The sequence below is a fragment of the Saccopteryx bilineata genome, chromosome 7, assembly GCF_036850765.1.
Source record: "Saccopteryx bilineata isolate mSacBil1 chromosome 7, mSacBil1_pri_phased_curated, whole genome shotgun sequence".
Lineage (NCBI taxonomy): Eukaryota > Metazoa > Chordata > Mammalia > Chiroptera > Emballonuridae > Saccopteryx > Saccopteryx bilineata.
The window spans coordinates 83,965,402-83,992,706 of NC_089496.1; the positions used below are offsets into that span (position 1 = coordinate 83,965,402).

A 27,305-nucleotide genomic window follows, 5' to 3' on the forward strand; every position below is an offset into this window, starting at 1 on the left:
GTTACTGAATGGCTCCATGGTATTGACCAGCTGCCTCGAATCCTTTTGGGAAGTAAGAGGCATATACATTATAACTAAATAAATGCGATGGCATTTCCCAGGGAATGCTATAAGGTTTCTCTTTCAATTTAGCAAGGTTACATGATATGTGTGTCCTGTATTGCGGCCCTAATGCGCCCCCAGATGACTAATAGCTGGATGAACACATTTCCTAGAGGTTCACGATGGAGCAGAGCCTTGCATGGCCCTTTGCAGGCCCTGTGATGGTGCTGAATAGGGCGATGGGATAGCCCAGATGTTCTAAGATGGCCCCTGTTTCAAATCTTCTGTCCCATAATCAAACCCTGTGCTTGGTCTGGGGTTTGAAAAAGGTTCCTAGACCTGTTGGTAATGAAGTTTTCTTTTTCGCCCCAAACCACTGAAAGGCATTCTGTCCCATCAGTGGTAAAAACTTGCCTGCTGTAACCAGTTCTTTGCATTAAAAGTTCAACAGCTTAAAGGGGTCAACATGAGCTCACGCCCAGGACAGTGGACGGCGATGATGCTGAAGTCAAGGGACAAAAGGCAAAAAAAAAAAAAAAAAAAGAGGGCAAATTCAAGGGGAACAAGCTTCTGAACCAGCAGGGAAGCAAGCATCTGTTCAGACCCCAGTGTACTGCCCAGACTTTAATGGCAGACTGGTGGCCACTGACCAGCACCTTGGATGGCTGGAAGAGCCCCAAGACCACAGAAATGGCCTCATTTACAGCTCTGAACCTCCCTCCACCTTCCAGGATTCGGGAAGCTGACTCCCACCCTTCCAAAAGGGTTCCCCTTCATTCCTTATCTTCCTGCAAAACCCTTGTCAGTAGTTTTCCAAAACACAGCCTTTACCTCCATAGAAAGGAGAGTGCTTTTGCTGTTACGGGGTGCACCGTCGTTCTATACACCTCCTTCCTCTTCTGACCATTAGGGCTTTGCCAGAGTTCTGCAGCTTCCCACAGCGAAGCTGTGGGCCCCAAGACCTACTGCCGGCTTCACTGCCGACAATCACTTCACCATCTGGGCTTCCTAGCCCATCTAACACCTCCGAACAGCAGCACAGCAGAAATCACAGCTGCCGGGGGGGTGGGGTGGGGGGTCTCTTCAGGTTCCCCACGTTGTTTTCCCAGCCAAGGAGAACTGCAAAGGGCAGCTGAGTCGTGCTCCGGGGGCGCTCTGGGGGCCCTGGGACTCCCCGGGGTTCAGTTACCTGGACATTTGTACAGCTTCCTGGCTTGAGCTATGTCTCCCTGACTGAGCCGCACACGCTGGCCAATGGTTGGCCTGACGCCATTGTCGTCTCGGCGGGGAAGGATGGTGTCTAAGAAAACTCCTCTACAGGAAGAAAAGAGAGCGAGAGGAGAAAGAGAAGTCAAGGCTGCCAGGCCGTCCACGCCAGGATTTACAGTCTTCATTTCCTCGCCCCTAAGCCCCATCAACATTCTTACGCCGGCTGCTCTCGTGCTGGCATCTGAGCATTCCGTTTCATCAGCTGCCTGCTCACTTTCCAACGGGAAAATGACTCTGCCAAGTTTAAAAATATGCCCTAGCCCAGTGACCGAAGGGCTTCCTCACTGAAGTCTATCGAGCATTTCCACAAAGCCCTTGATGGGCGCAGGCCCCAGGGTCACCACGTTGCAAAACTGCAGGAGCACCGTTCAGAGAGGTTACGATGTGAGTGACGCCCCCTGGAGTTGTGCAACAGGCAGGACCAAGGATATATAAGGATTGGCGAGGCCCCAGAGAAAGCATGGGACCAGCACAGTGTGAGACTGTCTGGGGCTGGTCAGGAAGTGCGAGATGCGTTGGTGAGTAATATGGAGCCTTGCTGGCAAGAGGGATAATCAGATGGAAAATGAGATGAATACCGAGAATTAGGGGTAGTTGAGAGAACCCTGGCCCAGGATTTCCATGTAAGGCTTGGCTCTGCCACCTGAGTGAGCTCGGACCAGTCCCCTCTTCTCTCCGAGCCTCATTTTACTTCTCTGAATAATAAGAACTTGGCCCAGATGGTCGTGACATTTAACTTCAATGTCTTTTTTCACTCTCATGCAAATAAAGTCTAAAATGATCAAAACAGACAAGTGGATACCAAGATGTCCAGCTGAGTACGAGCCCTACTCACACCTCCATGTAGCGGGCCCCTGCCTGAGCCTGTGCCCTCTGCTTCCCGGCGCCTGACTTGGGACCTCTCCTGGAGGGGAGGGCCTTCCCTTGAACGGGCTCCTTCTCTAGTTACCAACTTGTTTCCTTCCTTCCCTCTTAACCAAGTTTCCGGAGAAGAATCATCTACATTCTGTCAGCCTGCACACCTTAATCCAATTTCGATCTGACCACACAGCAGTCGTCACCAGGCACCGACCAACTGACAACTCAGTGGACACTTGTCAGTCCTCATCTGCCCTCTCTGCAGCACCGAACCCTTGTGTCCCCTCCTTGCTCAGACTCTCTTCTCCCTGGTTCCCAGAGCACGCTCTCTCTGAGCAGTGACTTAGGATCCTCCTCTTCCGCTTCCCTGGAGAGTGCTGTCTCTCAGGTTTCTGCCCTCTCTCTACTCTCTCTTGTTCCACCTGCTCCTCTGGACTTTAACCACCCACCACCTCTAAGTTCACAGCTAATCACCTGATTTCAGCCCAGAGCCACTTGCTAAGCCAGATGCCTGGTGGCCCTTCCACTAGGCTGTTCTATGGGTCTCTTACATCCAACGCTTCAAAGCCAAATGTGTCCCGCTCTTCTGCTCCTTCCATAAACCTTTGTCTCCTAAGACTGAATCTGATGGTGCCCCCAGCTGCACCCATTCTCTCACACTCCCTGTCAAAATCAGGAGCCAGGTCCTGTCCACGGCCCCTTCTGTGCAGGCCTTGAATCCAGGCCTCCCCACTCCAGCCCGCTGCCGTGGCTCAGGAGACCAGTGCTCCCTCCCTGAACTCTTCCCAGTGCTCTCTGAACTGGCCTCTCTCCCTGTAGACTCAGCAGCTCTGACCTAGCCCCCACGCTGCAGCAATATGATCATCCTGAAATGCGAGGGCAGGAGCGTGCCCTCTCTGCATAGACTCCTCCACCGATGGCCGAAGCAGCACGCCGACGGCCTGGAGGGCCCAGTGGTGAGCATTATTGTAAGCAACACTGAACTCCTGCGTCTCCTGCTGAGGCTGGCCAGCCCATCTTCCTGTCCACTGGCAAACTCCTGTTCATCCTCCAAAACCCCATCAGATGGCCTTCCTTTGTAAAGACCTTAGGAGCCCTTTCCATTTCTCCCATCCTGAGTCGGTCACCCCCTCCTCCGGGCCTTCTTCATCCGGACTCTTCTCATCATACTGTATTGTCTTCTTTTGTGGGGTGATCGTCATTTTTTTCTCTGCTCAGTAGTAAGTTTCTCTGGCAGAGAGACTGGGTCTTTCATCTCTATGTCCTCGTGACTGGGATGTAGGAGGCCTCAAGAAATGCTTCTTGGACTAAATTACACAGCCAAGATAGGACAGTCTTCAAAAGATTTTGCAAAACAGCTGATTCCACCCAAAAGAAAATACAAAACTTCTCATCACCTAGTTATTAGCTGCCCTCTCTCTTTTCTCTCTTTCAAACATTTTCTTTTCCTTAAATTCTATATTTCCTTGGAAAATGTATGTTATCCTTATTTCTTCCTTTTTGCTTTTGCATGTACTGTATTTTTCACTCCACAAGACACACTTTTCCCCCCAAAGAGGAGGGGAAATGCCTGTGTGTCTTTTGGAGAGAATGTTCTTTTTTTTTTTAGCTGCTGTGGGTTCCTGGACAACTAGAAGAGTATTTGATCATTAAAGTCTCTTCTCATTTGTTAATAACACTGCTAAAGGTTGTTAATACTGCTGTTGAGTTCACATTGTTGAAGTATTATTGTGGTATATTTTATTAAATATTTTAACACACCATTTTGTTCAGAATATTTTTTTTTATCTTCCTCCTTAAAACTCTAGGTACGGCCTGACCAGGTGGTGGTACAGTGGATACAGCGTTGGACTGGGATGCGGAGGCCCCAGGTTCGAGACTCCAAGGTCGCCAGCTTGAGTGCAGGTTCATCGGGTTTGAGCAAAGCTCACCAGTTTGGACCCAAGGTCGCTGGCTTGAGCAAGGGGTTACTCGGTCTGCTGTAGCCTCATGGTCAAGGCACATATGAGAAAGCAATCAATGAACAACTAAGGTGTTGCAACGAAGAATTGATGCTTCTCATCTCTCTCCCTTCCTGTCTGTCAATCCCTCTGACTCTCTCTCTCTGTTTCTGTCAAAAAAAACAAAAACAAAAAAACCCTAGGTGTGTCTTATGGTCAGGTGCATCTTATGGAGTGAAAAATACGGTACATTTCTTTCTAAATTAGACTTCAAGCTCCCCTTCTTTCCAACATTAGTGCGCAGGAGCCTAGACCATGAGCTGATGTCCTTTTTGTATCCCTTTCCCTGGCATCTCACCACCCATTCTAATGGCTCCAACTCCCCTGGCCTCATCTCCGGGTCTGGAGTCCTCTACAGCAATGGTCCCCAACCTTTTTTTGGCCACGGACCGGTTTAATGTCAGAAAATATTTTCACGGACCGGCCTTTAGGGTGGGACGGATAAATGTATCACGTGACTGGGACAAGCATCAAGAGTGAGTCTTAGACGGATGTAACAGAGGGAATCTGATCATTTTTTAAAAATAAAACATCATTCAGACTTAAATATAAATAAAACAGAAATAATGTAAGTTATTTATTCTTTCTCTGTGGACCGGTACCAAATAGTCCACGGACCGGTACTGGTCCGCGGCCCGGGGTTTGGGGACCACTGCTCTAGAGAAACTTCATTGGAATCCTTGGTCTTCCTCACTGACCTCACCAAGTTTTATGTCACAAGTGACGACTCGACATAAAATTCTAAATTCAATCACCTACTGATAAAAAAATGGGTACTTCTGTCCTAACACAAAATGTCTTCATTCGCACTTGATTCCTCTGAAGAAAGAAATTTTGCTGCACAAAATGCAAGGCTCACCACAATGTCTCAGCAGCTGGGACTAGCTGACCCTGCTGATGACCACAGCACATAGGCCCCTTGGCCAGTGGCCTGCTGTGCGGAGAATGTGTCCTCACACTCACTGAGAGTTCACAAGGCCCTCCTATGTGCCAGGCCCTGGCTGGACACTCCCATGCACCATCTCATTATACTCCATACATCTTCATAATACTCTAGGATGCAAGCCCATTACTGTTAGGGTTCCTTGCTGCAAGGGAGAAAAAGAGCTAGTAATGAGGAGCCAGCCCCGGGGCCCAGGCGACCCGGGAGCCAGCCTTCTAGTATCTTCCAACCAGTGCTTCCCACTGCCCCAGAGACAGTAGCCTTAATGTAGATTAGATAAATGATAGAGTTAGGAACATGGGCGACTCCAAAGCAGCAGGAACAACATGGGCTCACACTCATACAGCTCTTTGGGGGTGGGGCTCCCCCCTCCCTCCCTTCCCCCCTCTCCTCCCCCCCTACCACATCCTGAGCCGCCAGCAAGGCGGTGGGTTCTGGAAGATATTTACTACAAGAAACGTCCCCTGTGCAAACCCACCGCAGTCACGTCCTCCCTTTTCTGTAGGACAACTCATAGCATTGACATTTGGCCAAACTAAGGAAGGGTTTGGCAGATGCCTTAGGGAATAAAACTGTCAGCTCTTGAGTTCTCCAAACAAAGGCTGTACCAGAGAACTGTCTCTTTATCTCCTGGTTCCTTGCCCAACAAATCTCCCAAAGACGCCACTACTTACAGCGCGGGTCCAACCTAGGGGAGGGGGAGGAGCTGCAATAAACTCTTAGAGGGAAGGAAGTCGGAAGGAGGCAACTCAGTTATAACACACGAAGATGGGGTTTCCCATCAGCAGGAATAGCATTTGCCTCCCTGGATGAGTACATGTTCTCTGGACCATTCTCTGCTCTTTTACAGAATCAAAGACAACGTGCAGGCCAGCTCCAGCAGACAGGTAAGCAGAGGTAATGACATGGAGTTAAGAAGTAGGAAACTTTTGACAAAAAGTGGGCCAGGAATGCCCACCACCAGTAAGGATGCCACTCATAAACATCCACCGAACAAAGTAGTGTTCTGAAAATCCATGCAGAAAATTATAGACAGGACAATGCAGGTGACTACTTGCTATGAAATAGATTTGCCAAAGCAATTCTGAACGGGGCAGAGGAGAGGGGCGAGTTGTGGTAGAGTGTTAAAATAATGAATTATGCCTCCTAATAGCCACATCCCTTTGCAAAATGAAGTTGCCACTCCCCACATTAAGAAGTAGACTCTATTTCTCCATCACTTGAATCTGGGCTGGTTTGTGATTTGCTCTGGCCAATAAAATGTGACGGGAGTATATCAGGCGAGTTCTGGAGCCTGGTCTTGAGAGAGTTGCAGTCTGCCAGCTTGTCCTTTAGGAACTCTAAGTTCCCATGGAGCGGAAAGCCCAGTCTAGCCTACTGGATGATGTGAGACCACACAGAGGAGAACCAGGTACCCCAGTGGGCAGGCAGCAATGACCAGCACCCAGTCCAAACACGCTATCAAATGACTATGACTATTGCTGCGGCAGTGACCAGGGGAGGCCAGAGAAGAACAAGCTAGAATGACAGACAATATCATATAACGTAAGTTGTTGTAAGCCACTAGGTTGGGGGGTAGGTTGTTCTGCAGCAATAGATAACAGCATGCTATGCTAGCAGAAGGGAAAGTCTTCCTCTCCTCAGTGCCCCCGGGGAAGCTGCTCTGCTCCCACCCAGCTTGCCCATCAACCTGTGCTGCCTCCCTGCCAGTCTCCTCTGAGGAGTTCTGGGTTCTTTAGAAGAGGAACTATTATTTCATGGGTTTAGTCCACGGCTTCCATTGTCTATGCTGATAAAATGCTTTCATGTTGACAACAGTATTAATAGTGCTTATCCCTTGAAGGGCAAAAGGGCTGGCATTATAAGCCAGAGATCACAGGAAAAAATATAAAGATTTAAAGAAAGAAAGACAGAAAAGAAATGCTGGTGTCAGAAGAAACTTTGTCCGCATTCTTGCCTTGGTCTCTGGTGTCAGAGGTTTGTACAGTAACTGGCACACAGCAGACACTGAGAAGGAAGTGAGGGCCTTCAGCTCATTAGTAGTAATTTATCCACAATACCCTATATAGTAGATACTTGTAGATTCTCCTTAGTGAAGTGACCACTGCATTTGTGAGGACGTATGAAAGAAGTGCAATGAGGATAATAGAACTTTCTTCCCTCACCTAGTCCCCAGCATTGCAGATCTCCCTGCCTCCTTGGACTCATTCATTAACGTATTTATTTTAAAACTATTGAATACCAGCTCTGTGCCAGGCACCATGCTGCATGCTGGGGATTAGAAGAGAATGAGCTAGTCTCTGTTCTCAAAGATCTCATTCTAGAGAGAGAGAAGAAAATGCAACAGAGACAAATATTAGATAAAGTTAAAATAATACTTTAACAGATAAATTATAAAGCAATACAGAGTGTTATGGCAGCTACAGAAACAAGTCCCAAGCTACCAGCTTCTCACTTGGACCAACCTAACACCGGCTCCCTCAGGAAATCAACACTTTGTCTCCTCTGAGCAGCCTGCAGCCTCTGGGGCTGATGGGGTATGACCCAATATTCCCTGCCCTGTTCTCAAAGTTGTGAGTCACCCCAGACCCAACACCCAAGCACACCCACCCTGACCTCTGCAGGGAGGGTCCTTTCATCCTGCCTACCCCATTGGCTTCCTGAGACTCGCCCCCAAAGCAGGCCCCTCAAAGTCTCAGTTCCCCAGCCTGGAGGAGGAAGCCTTCTATTTCCTCATGGCAACAAAACACGGTCATATTTGTCAACCCTTCATTCATCTGTACCAGATTATGAAATTATAATATGGACTTTTTGAGCTGGATGGGGCTATAAGAACATGCAGTCTAACCTTCTCAAGAGGAAACTGAGGCCCAGGAAGTCGGAGAGTTGACCCAGCACACAGCTGCCCCTAATTACTGTCTAGACCTCCCTCAATAGCACGGCTCCTAGGAGAACCAGGGCTAGACTCTAGCCTTCTGACTCTCAGCTCAGCGGTCTCTTCATTACACCACGCTGCCCACTGCATCTTCTGATACAGAGCCTAGACACGCGTAAAGAGAACAGGGTAGCTCATACCTAGGCCAGTTGTTCAAAGATGCTGAGTCAGACCAAACTCCTGTCTGGGTGCGGGGTGGAGCTCACCACTAAATTAGCAGTGTGGGCAGACTAACAGTGCCCCCTGAGCGCTCGGGACGCTGTGGTTTGGAGGCTCTCTCCCACACACGTATGGCACATCACCAGGATGCTTCCAGCAGCCTTACCCAAGAGCCAAGGAGCCCTGGGGCACACAGCTTCCCCTTCACTCCCAAGAGCTGTGTGTCTCCTGAACAAAGGGTTTTCATTGGTCTTTATGGACATAGTGACTCACGAAATAAATTGTTTCCCTCTCTGCTGTGACTATTAGGAAGCACAGGGCAGGATTTGCCACCACATATGGACTTTATGGCACATATTCTGAATATTAAATTGATTCCAAACTTCAACCTAGCTATCTACCCTTATATTTTTTCTCTGCCCCTTGCTCAAATTCCCTCACCTATGTTTTCCTTTTTATCCTATGTATATATTGGGAATCACCTTAAATCATTTTTTTTAAATGACTAAATAAATAAATAACAAATAAATAGCAAAAAAAAGCTATTTTTAAGAGGAGACTGAAACAAAGTACCAGGAGAAAACACTATGTGCACAATGGCTCCTTTAACTCAAGGTTGGAATGACCTACAAAACTGAGACCAGCACGGGAAAACTTCTACATGCAAAATACGAGGATGGTCTAGAAGCAACGGCAGTACCGAAATATTTAACACCTGGCCCAGCACAACACTAAGTCATCAAAACAGACCCTACCGATGCCGGCCATATGTACCACCTGTGGCCTTCCGTGGGGATCGCAGCTAGCACTGTGTGTGACCAGCAGACAGAGACCTGGGTCTTTGTTCTCACTCCGACCCAGCTACCTATGTGCCCACGGCCTAGCCAGCGCCTCATTTTCTTCACCTCTGAAATGAATCCACGACTGATCACCCTCCCAGCTCTGACACTATCTAGCTTCCAATAAACTAAACCTCCTCTAGAACTGGTAAACGCCATCATGCCTACTTTAAGGATGTGGTTTAGAAGATCCCCACCCACTGGAAATTTGACACAGAGCCTCTAAATTATTATTGCAGCCAACCTCTGAATAATGTCCCTTTTCCAGTTTGCTGCTTGTGCCACTGAGGCATGACATGATGAACACCGAGCTTCACAATGAGACTCAATCTTATTAGCGAGGACCTGATTAGATTATATTTCATTGCAGCCCAGAGGCCACTGTATTTCAAGGACAGGCACACCAACTGTGCTAGGAGCATGCAGAGACCCACTCTCTGCAGACCCCCAGGAATCCCCCCCAAGCCCGTGGTAGCACTGTAAAACACAGACGAGTCATAAGCATAGATTCCGACCTTGAGAAGGTGTTCCGGGCGTAGTGCATGATGCTGTCAAAGTCGTACGTCTCTCCCAGAGAGCTCACTTCCCCAGCTTCCATTTTTAAGAAATTATACTCCTGACCTGTGACACAACACTCTGTTAAGGCCTTTGAAAACCAAGGCAGGCACCTGAAAGGAGGCAGAGGGGGAGAGGAGGGCCCATAGCAACTTCCGAGAGCTCTGTCAGCCCCATCAGTCAAATAACCTGGTTGGTGGACATTCTTCTTGCTATTTTAAAGACTGGAAATTTAAAACTTAGAATAAGCCCTATGTTCTCTCAACCTCACTACCCAACACCCCTCCCCAAGCGTCACCAAACTCTTAAACTAAGTTTGCAGACAGGTTAGTTATCAATTGGATTGAAAAAAGTTAAATCTGCTCTTGCTATCAAAGGAACAAAATAAAACAATCAGAGTCGAGTTCAATCCCAACTAGTGCACAATTCAGACTCTCAAAAGCCTTTTTAAGGCAACCACATTATTCAACCAGACACTTTCACGTTCACTATGAACTTCTATATAAAACTATTTAACACGAGAAGGTATTTTTTTCAAATTTAGACACTATCTGCCTTGGAGCAGAACATTTCTAGGCAGAAATATTGTTTTTATATGTACTCATGTCCTAATTTTATTTCAGTTTCAAAAAGGTGTGCTGTCTAAGTCAGCAGAAATGAGTCTTCTAAAAGCAACCAGGAGAACTCTTTTTTTTGGCTTATCAGTTTCGATGCTGCAACGGTGATCTGGTCATTTCTGTTCCTTTTAGGAAACAGAGTTGAATTTCATTGTCTTCACAACATGGAAAGTCATTTTGCTTCTGCTCTAACCTACAAGCTATGGCAGAGGCCCTCCCAGGAAGGGCCACTGATTAACAGTGACAGGCTGGTGACAAACACCGGCACAGTACAGTCACTGCCTCAATACTTACAAACGAGCGTCGGTCAGCCCCCCGCAAGCCCTCTCCTTCACTCCTGCCTCCTTCCTGGATTTCACTCCCCGACCCCACACAGGCTCCTTACCTGGTTGGATGTTTTCTCTGATGATGGTGACATGCTGGTCTCTGTCTGGCCGGGTGTGTTCATGCCAGAACCCAACCACGTGGCCCAACTCATGAGCCACAATTCCAAACTTGTCACAGTTTTTCCCAATGGATATGGCCTGTGGACCTCCTCCTCGGCGCCCAACATAGGAGCAACAGCTGGACAATGCAGAAATACCAGGTCAGCAGGTCGGGGAACGGCAAGTCTAGTGTACACGCGTGCGTGCGTGTGCGTGTGCGTGTGTGTGTGTGTGTGTGTGTAAAAGAAACACAATTTTAGAGATAAACGTTCTGTCATTGTCCAACTTTCCTCCCGATATAGAAGTAACTGCCAAAGGCTCTGGACTTTTCTGGTAGTCATGGATCCACCGGAGAATCTGAAGAAAGACAAGGCCTCTCTCTCTTCCTGGAATAAAGACCATACTGCGCCCCACCCTTCCACCTGCGTCCCTGCTGGACCATCACTGACGACAAGGAGAAGAGCTGGGAAGGAGGTGGCTGCGCTTCTGTAAAGATGCATCATGGTACTATTATCAGAGGAGCCTTAGGGATGACTTTCTTTCTGTTCACAATTATTTTCTCAAATAATATTTATTCATTATTCCTAACATAGAAAGGTATAAAACAAGAAATTTAAATGGCCATAATCCTACCATGCAGATCCTCCCTGACATTTAATCTTGTGCTACCGTGGCTACTTTATAAAACAAACAAAAAAAATGCATGTTAGCCTGACCAGGTGGTGGCACGATGGATACAGTGGATAGAACCTGGGATGCTGAGGACCCAGGTTCAAAACCCTGAGGTCGCAGGCTTGAGCATAGGCTCATCCAGCTTGAGTGCAGGCTCACCAGCTTGAGTGTGGGGGTCATAGACATGACCCCATGGTTGCTGGATTGAGCCCAAGGTTGCTGGTTTAAGCAAGGGGGTCACTGGCTCGGCTAGAGCACCCTAGTTAAGGCACGTATAAAGAAGCAATCAGTGAACAACTAAAGTGCCGCAACTATGGGTTGAATCTTCTCATCTCTCTCCTTTCTGTCTGTCTTTGTCTCTCAAAACACATTGCATATTAAATTGTGCAGATGTCTCTTTAGCATCTATTGAGCTATGGATATGGCTTTTCCTCCCTGTGATTTGCCAGTCTGGTGAATCATGAAACAGACTGCCTAATGTTGAACTGGTCTTGCATTCCCTAGATACACCTTCTTGGCAGCCCACTCTTCTATTCTCATACTGCTGCATACTTTGTGCTAACATCTGTGTTAGGATGTGGCATGGCCAATCATGTTAGATAAGTCTATAGTTTTCTCTGGTTTGGGTGCCAGACTTGTCATTTTGGGGTAGCAATGCCATAACAGTTCCTTAAAAGTAATTTGGAAGCAAGTGTTCTTTTTCTATGCTCCAAAAAGCTTAAACAGCACCAGCATAATCTTTCTTGAAGGTTTCAGAGAACTCCTCTGTGAAACTCTAGATTTGGTACTTGAAAGGCAATAGTGTTCTCCCTCAATATTTCAATTTCTTCAAAGTTACTAGTCATTGTCAGCACTTTGTATGTATCTTGAAGTCATTCACATTATCCAGATGTCCACATGTCTTGCATTCCCCCATTTTTATTTCCAATTTTCTTCACTGTCACTTTTTAAAATCATAGTTAGACTAAGAAGTAGTTTAACGATAGCTTTTTATTTTATTCAAAAATTCATTCTTTAATTTATTATTCCTATAATGTGTTACCTTGTCTATTTTCTTGTAGTATTTTGCGGTAATAGGCTTTATGTACTTACTTATTTTGCTAAATTTTTTTAATTGAATATTTCATTGTTATTCTTAATTAGTGAAGTGGCTATTGAAAGCAGGGGGATTTCCTCTGGACATAGCTTTAGCCATATCTTTTATTTATTTATTTATTTATTTATTTATTTATTTATTTATTTATTTATAAGTATGAGGAGGGGAGATAGAGAGACACACTCCCACATGTACCCTGACCGGGATCCACCTGGCAACCCCCATCTGGGGCCGATGCTCAAATCAACCCATCTATCGTCAGTGCTAGGGCCTGTGAAATCTTTTAAATGTTGTACTATAAGCTTTTATTATCTAGACACCTTGCAATTTTAATCCTGATTTCTTTATGACCTAAGAATTGTGAAAAAGAAAGAGAGAGAGAACTTTTAACTTACCAGGTAATGCAAGGTTGTTTATTTTTTATTATTATGCTACTATGCCCAGTTTCATTGCTTTATAATTAGAGATTATTTTAATGCTATTTCTGCTTTTTAGAATTCATTGAGGTATTCTTGCTTGGCAGTGGGGCACAGTGAATAAAGTATCAACCTGGGACGCTCAGATCTCAAGTTCAAAACCCTGAGATCACCGGCTTGAGTACGGGTTGCTGGCTTGAATGTGGATCGTAGACATGACCTTATGGTCACTGGCTTGAGCCCAAAGGTCACTGGCTTGAAGCTCAGAGTCACTGGCTTGAGCCCAACTTTGCTGGCTTGAGCAAGGGGTCACTGGCTCATCTCGAACCCCCAGTCAAGCACATATGAGAAGCAATTAACAACTAAAGTGATACAACTACAAGTTGATGCTTCTTAACTCTTTCCCTTCCTGTCTCGCTCTCTCTAAATATTTTTTTTCAACAATTGAATTCCTTGAGGTATTCTTAATAGAGGGCAATGTCAATTAAAGTTTAACAGCCACATTAAAAAATGTTTCTAAAAAAACCAGATGCATTATCAGGTTATAGAATCTGATAGACCTATAGAATCAACTTTATTATTTGTATGTATTTTTCTAATTCTCTATAAATCTCTACTTATTTTTTCAGTCAACTTGACAGTGATCTACATGTGTTGGCAGAAATGAAATAAAGTCTCCTGTTGCTGGGGTTTCTGTCAATTTCCCCTTGAATTCCCTAGAGCTTATTTTATGACTCTTAATGCTATGCTATTCGGTACATAAAGATTTATGACAGTTATATTCTCACCAGAGCTTGTACCCTTTCTCATTATAAAGTGTCTCACCTTTTTTTTTTAACACTTTAAAATCAAAACAAAAAATGCTTTGTCTATAACATAAATTGGGATCCCAGCTTTCTTTCTGGTAGCATTTGCCTGTATGCCTCTTTCCTTTTACTTTTAAACCTTTCTGGGTCATTTTCTTCAGTAGTTTATCTTATATATATATAGCATGTAGGTGAGTTTAAGCTTTTGAACCAAGATGGGAAGCTTTTTCTGTTAGTAACAGCATACATCACACTTGTTAGCATAACAGATAAGTTTAAGCATACTCCAGTTATCTTATTATCTGTTATGTTTTCTTGAGGAAATCCACAAGCTCATAAAATTACATGCAGAATTTTGCATATATGTGCTTACATCATGAGGGATCCTGTCAGTTTCTCAGCGGGGTCACTGGTGCCACTTCTTCATATCAAAGGAATACCACCCCCATTCCTTCAATTGCTCCCATGACAAAGCACCTGGACCCCTTGTCTCCCTGGAGTCTCCCTCTTGACCCACCTACTTTGTCACTGGATCGTGACATCATCGAGGGCCAGGGGAGTTTCTGACAAACCCTGGCCTCCTGTATATTATAGCTCATTGGAAATATGCCGTTTTACGGAGAAAATTCAAGGCTCATGAGCCATCAGCTCTGCCTGCGTCGATTCCACTGTGGCGGCCCAGCTTTCGCTCACTTACCCGCAGGTCCTATAACTGAACACAATGAAGCTTTCTTCGTCTGTCCTCTCTATAAAGGTCACGCAGGTGTGCTTCTCCCAGTGTCTCATTGCCTGCTTAAAAATGGCCCTCTGGCTTCCTGAAATGACAAGGCAAGTGCTTATCACTTCACTCACGGTTCACGCTTTCCTTAGATGCTTACAACAAAGCTTGTTCCAATGATAAGAAAAATCAACAAAACAAAACAAACAAAAAGCTTGTTTAGGTGACTCAGAGTAGAAATGTACTAAGAATAAGAATTTACCTTGCTAAGAATACAATATAACTCTCCTGAATTACCCAAACATAGAGAGTAGGAGTTTGTGAATTGGAAGAGAGGGGAAAAATAGATTTTCAAACATTTTCAAACTATCTGGGCTTCCTAGCTTTTCCTTGGTATTGAAAGTACTTTCCTAGGCTTAAAAGAAAATCTTACCCAGGTTAAACAATTTGGAAATTTTAGGCCTCTGAAGTAGCTCACCAGCCCTGCATTTCACACCCTATTTTATTTTATAACTATAGGAGGATATTCCTAAATATACTTTAAAAATTCTATTTGTGTATACATCTATGCTACTTTGGTGGGGGTCCAGTGTTTTCTAGAGTAACCTTGAACCTGATTTTCTAAAAGGCTTTTAAAAACAGGTGAATTTCATACTTTCTCTTAACCTGTTTTCATATTTCCTGATTAAAAAGGTGTTGAAAAAGAAAACAATGAGTAAATTGGGACCAAGTAGTTGCAAACTCCAGGCTGCTAGTTAGGAACAGGAAATAAGTATTCTTTCCAAAATTTACCAATCTGAGCTAAAGAAGACTATTCGGATTCTGCTAGAAGCAATGAGGAGCTAGAAAAATAGTTTAGGAATTGCAGAGGTTGGTAGGGGCCAGGCTCTGAATTCTAGAGTGACCTTGTTGCAAAAAAGTCAGCCAACCAACCAACCAACCAACCACCCACCCACTGGGGAGGCCCCTAGTCTAAACAATGTGAGTGTGGGGCCATATTGTTGTCCCTAACACACTGTGTGGAGTTATAAGAGGAACTTAGTTGTCCATTTATTTCTTTTGACATCTTGATACTTTTGGATCAAACTGTTTATAGCTCAATCACTCACTGAAATAGCAATCCTACTAATTATACAATAATAAAAATCTCTGTGTAAAGAAAGTACTCTATATAAAATTAGTTCATTTCGATGAAGGTTATATAAATCTTTAGTCAGAAAAGACCACCAAGTCTGAAATAACACATGATCTCAAGCGTTAGACAGACTAGAGGGCAGGGTTCTGGGAGAGAGTAGCTGGTCAGGGGACCAGGGAGCCAAGAAGGGCCTTTTTTGTGGACAAGCCATTTGGTATGAGACGCCAAAGATCAGAAGGAGCCGGCCAAGAGAAGAGCTGGGGAAATAACACTCTAGGTCAGGGGTCGGGAACCTATGGCTTGCGAGCCAGATGTGGCTATTTTGATGGCTGCATCTGGCTCGCAGACAAATCTTTAATTAAAAAAATAAAAACGTTAAAAATATAAAACATTCTCATGTATTACAATCCATTCATTTCCTACCACTCATGTTCATGTTTGCGGGTGGCTGGAGCCAATCACAGCTGTCCTCCGGGACAACACCAAATTTTTATTGGATAATGCATAACGTACACGGGTCGTTGTATGGCTCTCACGGAATTACATTTTAAAATATGTGGTGCTCATGGATCTCTCAGCCAAAAAGGTTCCCGACCCCTGCTCTAGGCAGACAGAATGACAAGTGCCAGTGTGCTAAGGTAGCAATGAGGTAAGCATGTTCCAGGAAAGAGAGATGACTGGTGAGGCCAGAGCACAGAAACTAAGGGGAGAGGGGGAGAGAGGGGTACAACACTAGGCTGGAAGGGGGCATCAGAGGAGGGTCAGAGGTCATGGTCAGGAGTTTCCGTTTCATCAGTAATGATAGGAAGCCACTGAATGACTTACATATTTTAAAGATAGTGATACCCAGAGCAAATGCTTACTAGTTACTATGTGCTAGGCATGGTTCTAAGTGCTTTACCTAAACTAATAACTCATTTAATTCTCAAGACAACCCCACAGAGTGGAAAAGATCATCCCATTTACAGAAGAGGGACCCGAGGCACCGAGAGGTAACGATATGACTTGCCTGAGGTGCACAGCTGATAACTGCTGCAGCCAGGACTGGACCCAGGTGGTCTGACCACATCCACTGGCCCACTCTGTTATGGACTGGAGTGCTTCTGGGGTGTCTGGGGGGCCCAGGGGACTCATCGAGGCAGAGGATAGGTAAGCCACCATATGCAGCTGCTCACACTTCCTTCTGCCTGGAGCACTTTGCTCACATTCCCATTGTGCAAACCCAGGCTAGCCTTCAAGACAGGGTATTACGTCAACTCTACATGAAGCCTCAGGGACCAAGTGACCACCTTGGAGATGTAGCCCCAACAGAGAAGGCAGTTTCCTCATGCCCAGTGCACTAGACTCTGTACACAGGAGAGAGGGTTAGCAGGTAAGACTGCGTCAACCCAGGGAGACAAAACACTAAGCTCCAAAGCAGACCTCCTCTGGGGCTACCCACCCGTGAAATTCCCTCCAATGACGTAGGGGATGACCCCTCCCGGCCATATCCTCTCTGTCCTTGAGGTTGTGGCTCTTCGGACCCGGGACGAGAAGGTCTCAGCTTCGGCAGAAGATGTTCCAGGGCTCTGTAGAAGCATGGCATTCTCCTTGCCATCTGCAAGAGAGTCACACTGCCATTTACTTTGCCTTTAATTCCTCCTGTGCATCATTAGTTAAGATTATATTATCCGTAAACCCATCAAACGTGTTCTAAAGAGTGCATTTGGTCTGGTCCAGATTTTGAACCTCTGGATGGTAATTTTGTAGACAGGGCAAGAGTAAGCACGTACCAGGCCTATGATGAGAGTGGGTCTGGCTTGCTGGAGGCCTTGAATGAGGCCCCATGGAGCTCCAGGGTAGCCCATGGGCCACGGACAACTCACAGCCCGTTGGGGTGGAGCCAAGCTAGGGGCATGTGCCCTTCTCAGGGAGAGCCGCTCGCATCCAAGGGAACAAACTCAGTCAATCCCTTGCCTTGACCAAATTCCACCAAGGTTGCAAATTCTGAAAATAACTTGGTCAGTTTGACAAACAAAGTGAACCAGTCTGTGATGCTGGAAAAGAGACTCTTTGTAAGATAAACCAATGCAGAGCCTCATAAAACCTCCCAGCTCTTCCCAGTCTCTCAGTACGTCTGGGCCCTTAAAGAGGAATGTGGGAAGGAAGGGGAGGTTCGGAGGTCCTGGGTCCGGGGTATGGCCCCACAGGTAGCAGAGACAGGTGGGATAGAACCGCTTACTTCTGTGGCGGGCAAATAACTGAATCCATACTCATTTTATTCATCAATCAGACAATTTAAGGATTTGTTTCCAGTCTACTTGTTCAGAACCTCTCATTATTCTCACTTGAAGAACTTTTTCTTTAGTTTTTACATTTTTCCCCTAAAAAGCATCTTTTGGTTTTGTTGATTCTTTTTGTTTTTTATTTCTTTCAATTTATTTATTTTTACTTCCTTCTATTTTCATTGGTTTTATGCTGATGTTTCCTTTCTCGCTTCCTTTCTCCTTAAAAAAAAAAAAAAAAAGAGCCCGACCAGGTGGTGGCGCAATGGATAGAGCATCGGACTGGGACACAGTAGACCCAGGTTTGAAACCCCGAGGTCACTGGCTTGAGTGCAGGCTCATCGGGCTTGAGCAGGGGCTCACCAGCTTGAGTGTGGAATCACTGGTTTGAGTGTGGGATCATGGACATGACCCTATGGTCGCTGGCTTGAGCCCAAAGGTCGCTAGCTTGAAGCCCAAGGTTTCTGGCTTGAGCCCAAGGTTGCTGGCTTGAGCAAGGGGCCACTTGCTCAGCTGTAGCCCCCTGGTCAAGGCAACATATGAGAAAGCAATCATTGAACAACTAAGGAGCTGCAACAAAGAATTGATGTTTCTCATCTCTCTCCCTTCCTGTCTGTCTGTTCCTCTCTCTGACTCTGTCAAATAAAAAAATAAAAATAGAGATATAATTTACATACCAAAATAGTTACTGTTCTAAAATGTGCAATTTTAATGGTTTTTAGTATATTCACAAAGCTGTGTAACCATCACCACCACATAGAATTCACATTTTTCATCATCCCCAAAGAAACCATTAGCAGTCACCAGTCACTCCCCATTTCTCACTGCCAATCTGGGCAACCAGGAAATTACTTTATGTCTCTATAGGTTTACCTATTCTGGGTATTTCATATAGTGGAATCATGCAACATGTGGCCTTTTGTGCCTGGCTTCTTCCATTTAGCACGTTGTAGCATGTACCAGTACTACTTTATAGGTTATGGCTGAATAATAATATTCCATTGTATGGATATACTGCATTTTGTTTACTTATTCCTCAGTTGGTAAACCTTTGGGTTTACCACTTTTTGGCCATCATAAAAAATGCTATTATGAACAATCATGTACACATTTTTGTGAAGACATATGTTTTCAATTCTCTTGGGTAAATGACAAAAAGTGGAATTGTTGGGTCATGAATTACTCTATGTTTAACCTTTTGAAAAACTACCAGACTATTTTCCAAAGCAGCTGCACCATTTTACATTCCGATCAGCTATGCATCTGAGTTCTAATGTTGCCATATCCTCATCAACACTTGTTATTGTCAATCTTTTTGATTACAGCCATACTAATGGGTGTGAAGTGGAATCTCATAGTGCTTTCATTTGCATTTCTCTAATGACTAATGATGCTCAATATCTCTTCATGTGCTTGTTAGTCATTTGTACATCTTCGGAGAAAATCTATTCAAATCCTCTGTTCATTTTTTAATTAGGTTATTTGTTTTTATTGTTGTATAATAGTTACTCTTTATATATTATGGAGACCAGACCCTTATGAGATATGATTTGTAAATATTTTCTCCTATTTTGTAGGTTGTCTTTTCATTTTTATGATAATGTCCTTTGAAGCACAACAGTTTCTATTTTGATGAAGCAAATTTATTCATTATTTTTGTCCTTTGTCCTTTTTGTGTCAGATATAAAAAATTATAGTCTAATCCAACTTAACAAAGGCTTATGTTTTCTTCTATAGTTTATAGTTTTAGGTCTTTGATAATTTTCAGTTAATTTTTGTATATAGTGTGAGGCAGGGGTCCAATTTCATTCTTTTGTATGTGGATATCCAGTTGTTCTAGCATCATTTGCTGAAAAAACTAGTTTTTCTCCTATGGAATTGTCTTGGCACCCTTGTAACAAATCACCTGGCCATCCTTTTTTAGCTTGAGTTAATTGTTTGACATATTAATTTTCAATTTTTCTCATATTCCAATATTAACATTATAAGTTCCCCTTACCTTCATCCTTTCCTTTGACATGTACATTTTAATGTTAAATACTTATATATTCTGTAAGTTCCATTTAGACTTTCTTCTTTGATCACTGAATTATTTAGAAGCATAAATTTTAATTTCTAAATATTTGTCTTTGTGTGTGTTATTGATCTCTGATATTGTTTTGTGTTCCATGGACCTATTCTCCAAGGCATGAGTCAGCAAACCTTTTCTGTTGGGGACCAGACAGTAAATATTTTAAGTTTTGTGGTTAATATATTCTCTATTGCAGCTACCCAACTCTCACATTATAGTATAAAAGCAGCTGTAGACAATATATAAGTGAATGGGTATGGCTGTGCTCCAATACTGCTTTATTTGCAAAAACAGATGGTCAGCTAAATTTGGCCTCCTGCCCATAGATGGCTCACCCATGCTACAACGTATCAATTCTTTGGTACTGTATTTTGTGCCTTCCTTTGTAGCCCAGTACATGATTGGTTTTTATAAATGTTCCATGTGTCCTTGAAATAATATATATCAGTTTCCATAATTGATGGCTGAAATGTGCTACATATGTTGTTTAAATATTCTACTTATAAATATTTTTGGTTCCTTGGTGTATCAGTTACTGAGAATAGTGCTTTAAATGACCTTAAAAACTAAGATTGTAAATGATCAGTTTTCTCCTTTATTCTTAATTTTTGCTTTATATTGTTCAAGGGTATGTTGGTTAAGTAATACAAGTTAAAGATTGTTATATGTTCTTGCATCCATTTATTTTCAATCATTTTGGGTAATTATTTTTTGAGTCATTTGACAGGTGTTATTCTTTGAGTAAATTACAGTTCTCAAAACAAACAATAAAACAAGCTTCACATAATGTTGAAGTTCCATTTTTTTACTGTATATGAAAATTTTTATAAATTGAAATTCTTATTGAGATAATTGTAGACTCACATGCAGTTATAAAAAATAATAGAGACATTTTGTATACACTTTACTCAGTTTTCCCCAATAGTAACACTTTACAAACTATAATACAATATCACAACTGGGTTATGGGCACTAATCCAATCGACTGGTCTCATTTTGGTTTCCCCAGTATTATGTACACTGGTGTGTGTGTGTGTGTGTGGTTCAATATAGTTTTATCACATGTATAGCTTTGTGTATTCTCCACAACATTCTAGATTCTGAACAGTCCCATTGCCATAAGGATGCTTCATGTTGCCATGACTATATCCAACTTCATTCCCCTGCTTCCCCAACCCATCCTTAAACTACTGACCACTAATCTGGCCTCCATTTTGAAAATTTTTGTCATTTGAAGACTATTAGAAAAATGGAATCCTACAATGTATAACCTTTGGGAATTGGCTTTTCTCGCTCAGTGCCATTCCCTAGAGATCTATCCAAGTTGTGCAGACATCAATAGTTTCTTCCTATTGCTGAAAACTCCCTGGTGTGTATGTGCTATAGTTTGTTTAACCATTCACCTGTTGAAAGACCTCTGGGTTGTTTCCTGCTGTTACAAATAAAGCTGTTATGAAAATTCACATACAAAAGTTTGTGTGAAGTTTTTATTTCTCTGTTTTAAATACTCAAGTGTGGAACTGCTGAGTCATATAATAAATGGGTTTATTTTTGGGTCCGCTATTCTGTTCCATTGATCTGTGCGTATATCCCTCTGCTAATATGACACTGTCTTGATTATTGCAGTTATCTAGTAAGGTACATAATATCATGTAGAGTGATTATTCCTACTTTAGATTTCTTTTCCATGATTGTTTTAGGTAGATTTCCATATAAATTTTTGTGTCTTTCAATGTAAATTTTAGAGTAAGTCTATGCCAACAATAAAACCATGTTGGGATTTTGATGGGAATTAAAATCTACAGATTATTTAAACCTACAGATTAATTTGGAGAGAATTGGCATCTTTACTAGATTGAGTCTTCCAATCCATGGGCATGAATGTCTATCCATTCATGTCTATCCATTCATGTAGTTCTCTCTTGATTTCTTTCATCAGCCCTGTGTAATATACAGTATAGTCATGCACCACTCACCGAAGGCAATACATTCTGAGAAATGCTTTGTTAGTGATTTCATCATTATGTGAACATCATAGAGTACACTGACACAAACCTAGATAGTATAGCCTACTATACACCTAGGCTATGTGGTACACTACCATATGTGTGGCCCATCATTGACCAAAACATTGATATGAAGGGCAATGACTATATATAAATATTGTACATACTGTTTTCAGTGTCTAAGTGTTTCATTTTCTTTTACTATAAATGGTATTGTGTTTTAAATTTTTGTTTCTGCATGTTTATAGTATGTAGAAATATAAGCAACTTTTGTATTTTCGACTTGTATTCTGCCATCTTGCTAAACACATTGTAGGAGTTTTATGTTTGTTTGTTGTAGATTCCTTCTGGTCTTCTACAAAGATAAATATGTCATTTCTAAATAAGAACAGTTTTATTTCTTCCTTACCAATTTCTACACCTTTAATTTCTTTTTCTTGCCTCATTGTAGTGTCTTCCAGAAACAATGTTGAATAAGAGGCCCTGGCCGGTTGGCTCAGTAGTAGAGCGTCGGCCTGGCATGTGGAAGTCCCGGGTTCGATTCCCGGCCAGGGCACACAGGAGAAGCGCCTATTTGCTTCTCCACCCCTCCCCCTCTCCCTCCTCTCTGTCTCTCTCTTCCCCTCCTGCAGCTGAGGCTCCATTGGAGCAAAGATGGCCCGGGCGCTGGGGATGGCTCCTTGGCCTCTGCCCCAGGTGCTAGAGTGGCTTTGGTCGTGGCAGAGCGACTCCCCGGATGGGCAGAGCATCGCCCCCTGGTGGGCAGAGCATCGCCCCTGGTGGGCGTGCCGGGTGGATCCCGGTCGGGTGCATGCAGGAGTCTGACTGTCACTCCCGGTTTCTAGCTTCAGAAAAATACCAAAAAAAAAAAAAATGTTGAATAAGAGCATGAGAGTAGACAGCCTTGCCTTGTTCCTGATCTTAGGGGAAAAGCATTCAGTCTTTCACCATTGACTATGAACTAAGCTTTGGGTGTTTTTTATAGATACTGCTGACCAAGTTTTTCTTGTTGTTCAACTTGAGACTCTTTCTTTCAACAGGTGAATTGCACTTATTCTATAACTGATATACCTGGGCTTATTTCCTTCTTTTCTTTTTATTTGCTATTTTTCTTTGCTTCTTCTTTCTCTTTTATTGCTTTCTGTTGGATAAAGATATTTTTCTCTATTTACTTTTCATTTCCACTATTGCCTTTCGAGTCTTTAGTATTGCCTTTAATTTTCACTCTTGACTTAAAGTATAAATAATTAGGAAACTAGAAAACCTATAGAAATCAGAATCCCTATTCTCATTCTGAGAATACAAGGATCTTAAAACATTTTAATTTGTATACAGACCCTCAAAACTTTTCATTTTACTTTACTTGCTTTTAAGACCCCAAATTAGTCATTATTATTGATGATTTGTTGGTTTGTAATTTAGATTTATATCTACCTTCACTTCAGCCTTTTCTTTTCTCAGTACTCCTTCTTGCATCCCAAATCTCCCTGGAAATGCATCTTTTATTATTCTTTCATGATGATAATAAACACTCTGAGTTTATTTCATCCTCTTGTTTCATTTTCTCTCAGTTTATTTTATCCTCACTCTGGAAATAAAATTTATCTGGGAATGCACAGAATTCTAAGTTGAATGATATTTTCCCCTCAGAACTTCAAAGATAGTATTCTAATGTCTTTTGGTCTTTATTGTTGCCAATGGCAGATATCCTTTTAGTTTAATGGCCATTCCTTCATCCATGACTATATCTACTTTATCTTTTGCTCTATTTTCCTTTTTTTGTTCTTTGTCTTTGCTGTTCCTCAGCAACATAATCATTGTCTATATGTGGATTTTGTTTGAATTCTCTACGGAAACTCAGTATAATTCTTGAAAGTTCCCATCTTCTTTTAATTTTGAAAAATCTTAATTCTTATCTATTGACCACTGAGTCCTCTTTCCTAGTCACTCTATGGGAGTTCTCTCATTTTCTAGAATTTCTATTGGTTACAGATGAAACAGTCTCATTTAATCCTCCATGTTGCTTTACCTTTTATTTTCACATTTTCGGTCTCCTTATCTCAGTGGTAAAATTTGTATGTTCTCTTTAGATCTACTTTCTACTTCACTATTTTTTTTTCTTCAATTGTGTTCAATATAACATTTATCCTATCTTAGTTTCAATAATCATAATTGTCATTTCTAGAAGCCTTATTTAGTGGCTTCTACATCTGCCTGTTCTTTTGTTTTGTTTTGTTTTTCTCCCACTATAGTTCAAATTCTTCCAATGGCTCTTTTGTTATTTTATGTATACTTATTTAATCTCTTTCAGATTGTTCTATTATTTCTATATCTCAGTGTATTAATTCTCCAACTAATTGTCTCTGTTGATTCTTCTTCATGGATTAACTTTTTGTGTTTCTAATGTTTTTATTTAAAGTTTATTTTTAGGGACGGTTATTCCTTTCCACAGGAGTCCCATGTGCCTTCAATCATGAGTGTGACTCTGTTTTATTTTTCAGGGTTCCCGGAATCCTATGGATCCTAGATCAATTTTTATGTTAATGTCTATGCTTAGGGTTTCCATATATAGGAAATGTAATCTGAGAACTTATACCTGTATAAGGAACAGACTTGGGATTTAGTTTCTCGGAGAGGACGTTTTTTCCCCACGTGGAGCTTAGGAAAGACAGCAAGATTTCTTAACACTCCTTTCAGTTTCAATCCCTTCTGCAGTGTCACCACCATCTTAAGGGTAGTTCCATGTGTTTATGTTCCCTGTTCCCTTCTGATCATGGCAATTTCCCTTTCCTTCCTTTGAGCCTAACTCTGTATTTTTAATTTGGGGTAGAGAAAAGGTTATATTTTGTTTTCAGCAGTTCTATGTTTGTATAAGGGGTCCCTACTTGTTCAACTGGTCATATTGCCAGAACCAGAAAGTTGGCATGTAATACATTTTTAAACCTGAAAATAATCGTCTTACTGCTCAAGTTTCTAGATCAGAAGTCATACACTTGCAGCTCTTGGGATAAACCCAACACACAGATGTGTTTTGTTTGGCCTGGACACTCTTGGCTTGCACTATGTAGTTTTTTTTTTTTTTTTAAATATCACTTTAGAAGCCAACTTCTAAAAATCAAAAGATATCATGTAAGAATCAGATTTTCTAGTTTTTCTTTAAACACAGAAATATCTGGCAACAGTGAGCCCATCTTCTGTCACTCACAACCCACTGGAGTGAAGTAGCACCTGCTCCCCGTAGTCAGGGCGCATGTCCTCCCAGTTGCCAGAATCTCTCTCTCTCACTTCCCATTGTCCCACCCGGCCAGCTTTACCCATTGGCACTACCTGCTTGGCCTCGACATGAATTCCAGTTTGCTCTCCCAATCCTAGACCACAAACTGCACCCAGATTTCAGATACGAGTTGCCTCAGTAGTCTGGAAGCACTATGTGACCAGAAACTGTCACAGGTTTTCACACGCTCTTCACACCCAGCACATTGCCTGCTTGTTGGTAAGCATTCAGGGCTTTTGTTTTTTTGGGGTTTTTTTTTTTTTTTTAATGAATTAATTAAAGAATGGATCAGTTATGCTAAAAATAAACAGCTCAACAGTCCAAACAATTCTGTGGTGGAAACCTCTTCAAAATATTGGCAGCCCTTAAACCCTGAGTGTTTAAATCCTGAGAATCATCATGTCTTAAGTAATCACAGACAGCAATGTAGCAAGTAGAAGTTTGTTATTCATTTCCCATAAGGTTTTCAACAAGTCTCTTAATTTCCCTCTGCCTCCAACTGTCCTTTGGAGAATGGACAAAAAAACTTCTCTCTTTGAGGCGCTAACACTAAGAGATACCATGTTTCTCAGACAAGCTGTGCTGTACATACATGAAACCCAGCACAGTCAGGGCCCAGTCAGCACGAGGAAATTGTAAGTGCACCTGGAAAGAGACTGGGGTATAATTTCCAGAGATGGGTTATTGAATGACAGCTTCCCCCTCGGTCCAGTGAGAAATTTAATTTGCCAAGGATTCAACACAGGAAGCATTTGCCGATTAAAAATATGTCTAAACAGATGTTCCGCTTAGCCTGGAAGAAGGATCTTAATGCAACTGTCATTATTGGATTTTCTTGGATTACTACTATCTGGAGTCAGAGTCCAAATAGAAGGATGTAATTATTTATTATGGCTGAGCGTCCTGCATTTGAAAAGGAGCTCAGGGGCGTCTGAAAGGATTTAACACGCTGGGGGCTGGGGCTGGGGTATGAAGTCCATTTAAATTCTCCGACCCCGGGAGTAGACCCTGTCCTCTCCGAAAAGCAGAACGGCCGTAACTATTCAATGTTCCGTTTCCAGCTGAAGGCACAGCATGTCATAAACAGAACCAGGCCTGACCCAGCCTTCTCACCAAGCAAGGAACTGAGAATTTTCAATTAGTCGACGGATCACTCCCACGCTGGAAGTAAACACCCTGACAGTCCAGCCATCTGCATAACCCTCATCCCACAGATGATGGCCAAATTCGCACCTGGCCTGGGCTCTGGCAATCCTGAAAGACTGAAAAGGGAGGCGGTGGATTGTTCTGCATAAGTGGTTCTCAAACCTACACGCCTGCTTGAATCAACTGGGGAGCTTTTTAAAAAATTCTGGTGTCTGTCTGCCCCACTGCCCTGAGATTGTTGACTCAATGGGCCTAGAGTGGAGGCAAGCACCTGCCGGTTTTAAAGCTCCCAGGTGATTCAGAAATGCAGGTTAGTTGCAGAACCACTGATCTAGCCCAAAGGTTAAGAGCAAGGGGTTTGGGGTCAGGGGGACTTAGGCACAGGGTGAACACTGCCATTCACTACCTGTGTGGCCTTGGATAAGCCACCCTCCCCTGAGCCTTCTTCCTGCTTAACGGAGGTGGTGTGAGCACCGAGCCAGGTAATGAATGTCAAACACCTGCCGCTGTGAGGGCTGAAGGCGGGCTGAAGGCGAGCTGCAGTCGTGAGACTATCAAGGTCTGCATTTGAAGACAAGCTAGAAAGAATGCCTAAAGTTAGGCTCAGTGGTTATACCCGGACACACTGACATAAGTGATATTCAGGGGTTCGATACTGAGTAGTGCTTTGTGCCCAAGTTTGTGGGGTTCCCTATTTTCTGGTGCAACCAGATTCCATGATCATTTGCTTCAGCACAAAGCCCACAGGGACTGTTGCTGCAGGTGAAGGGCCCATTCTCTGTTATGATTGGGTGCAGGAGCTCAGGCTCAGGCAAAACAGCCACAGCTTCGCTCGCAGAGCAGTTACACACTCCAGCGTTAATCCCATTATCAGCCCCCAAAGGCAGGCTGAGCTCCCGTCTCCAGGGACCGGAGGCTTCTGAGACCAAAGAGTCTGCAGGGGCTCGGGGGTGCTGAGTGAGCAGTTCTCCATCCAAGCCCTCCAGCCCTTCACGCCCCCGCCCCCAGAACTGGAGGCACAAGTCCCTTCGGTCAAGGCTGAGGGGAGCCACATAATGG

The 27,305-nt window shown here is 43.2% G+C and overlaps 1 protein-coding gene across 1 annotated transcript in view; it reads right to left on the reverse strand.

Moving 5' to 3' along the window:
* The window catches only part of TLL2 (tolloid like 2), a 143,966-nt gene that overhangs the window by 43,648 nt on the left and 73,013 nt on the right, over positions 1-27,305 (reverse strand). Inside the window, exons 4-8 of the mRNA XM_066239987.1 lie at positions 16,927-17,082; positions 14,330-14,447; positions 10,603-10,781; positions 9,561-9,666; positions 1,232-1,356 (exon numbers count right to left, since the gene is read on the reverse strand). Of these exons, the coding sequence (XP_066096084.1) occupies positions 1,232-1,356; positions 9,561-9,666; positions 10,603-10,781; positions 14,330-14,447; positions 16,927-17,082 (684 nt within the window). The remainder of the gene's footprint in view (positions 1-1,231; positions 1,357-9,560; positions 9,667-10,602; positions 10,782-14,329; positions 14,448-16,926; positions 17,083-27,305) is intronic.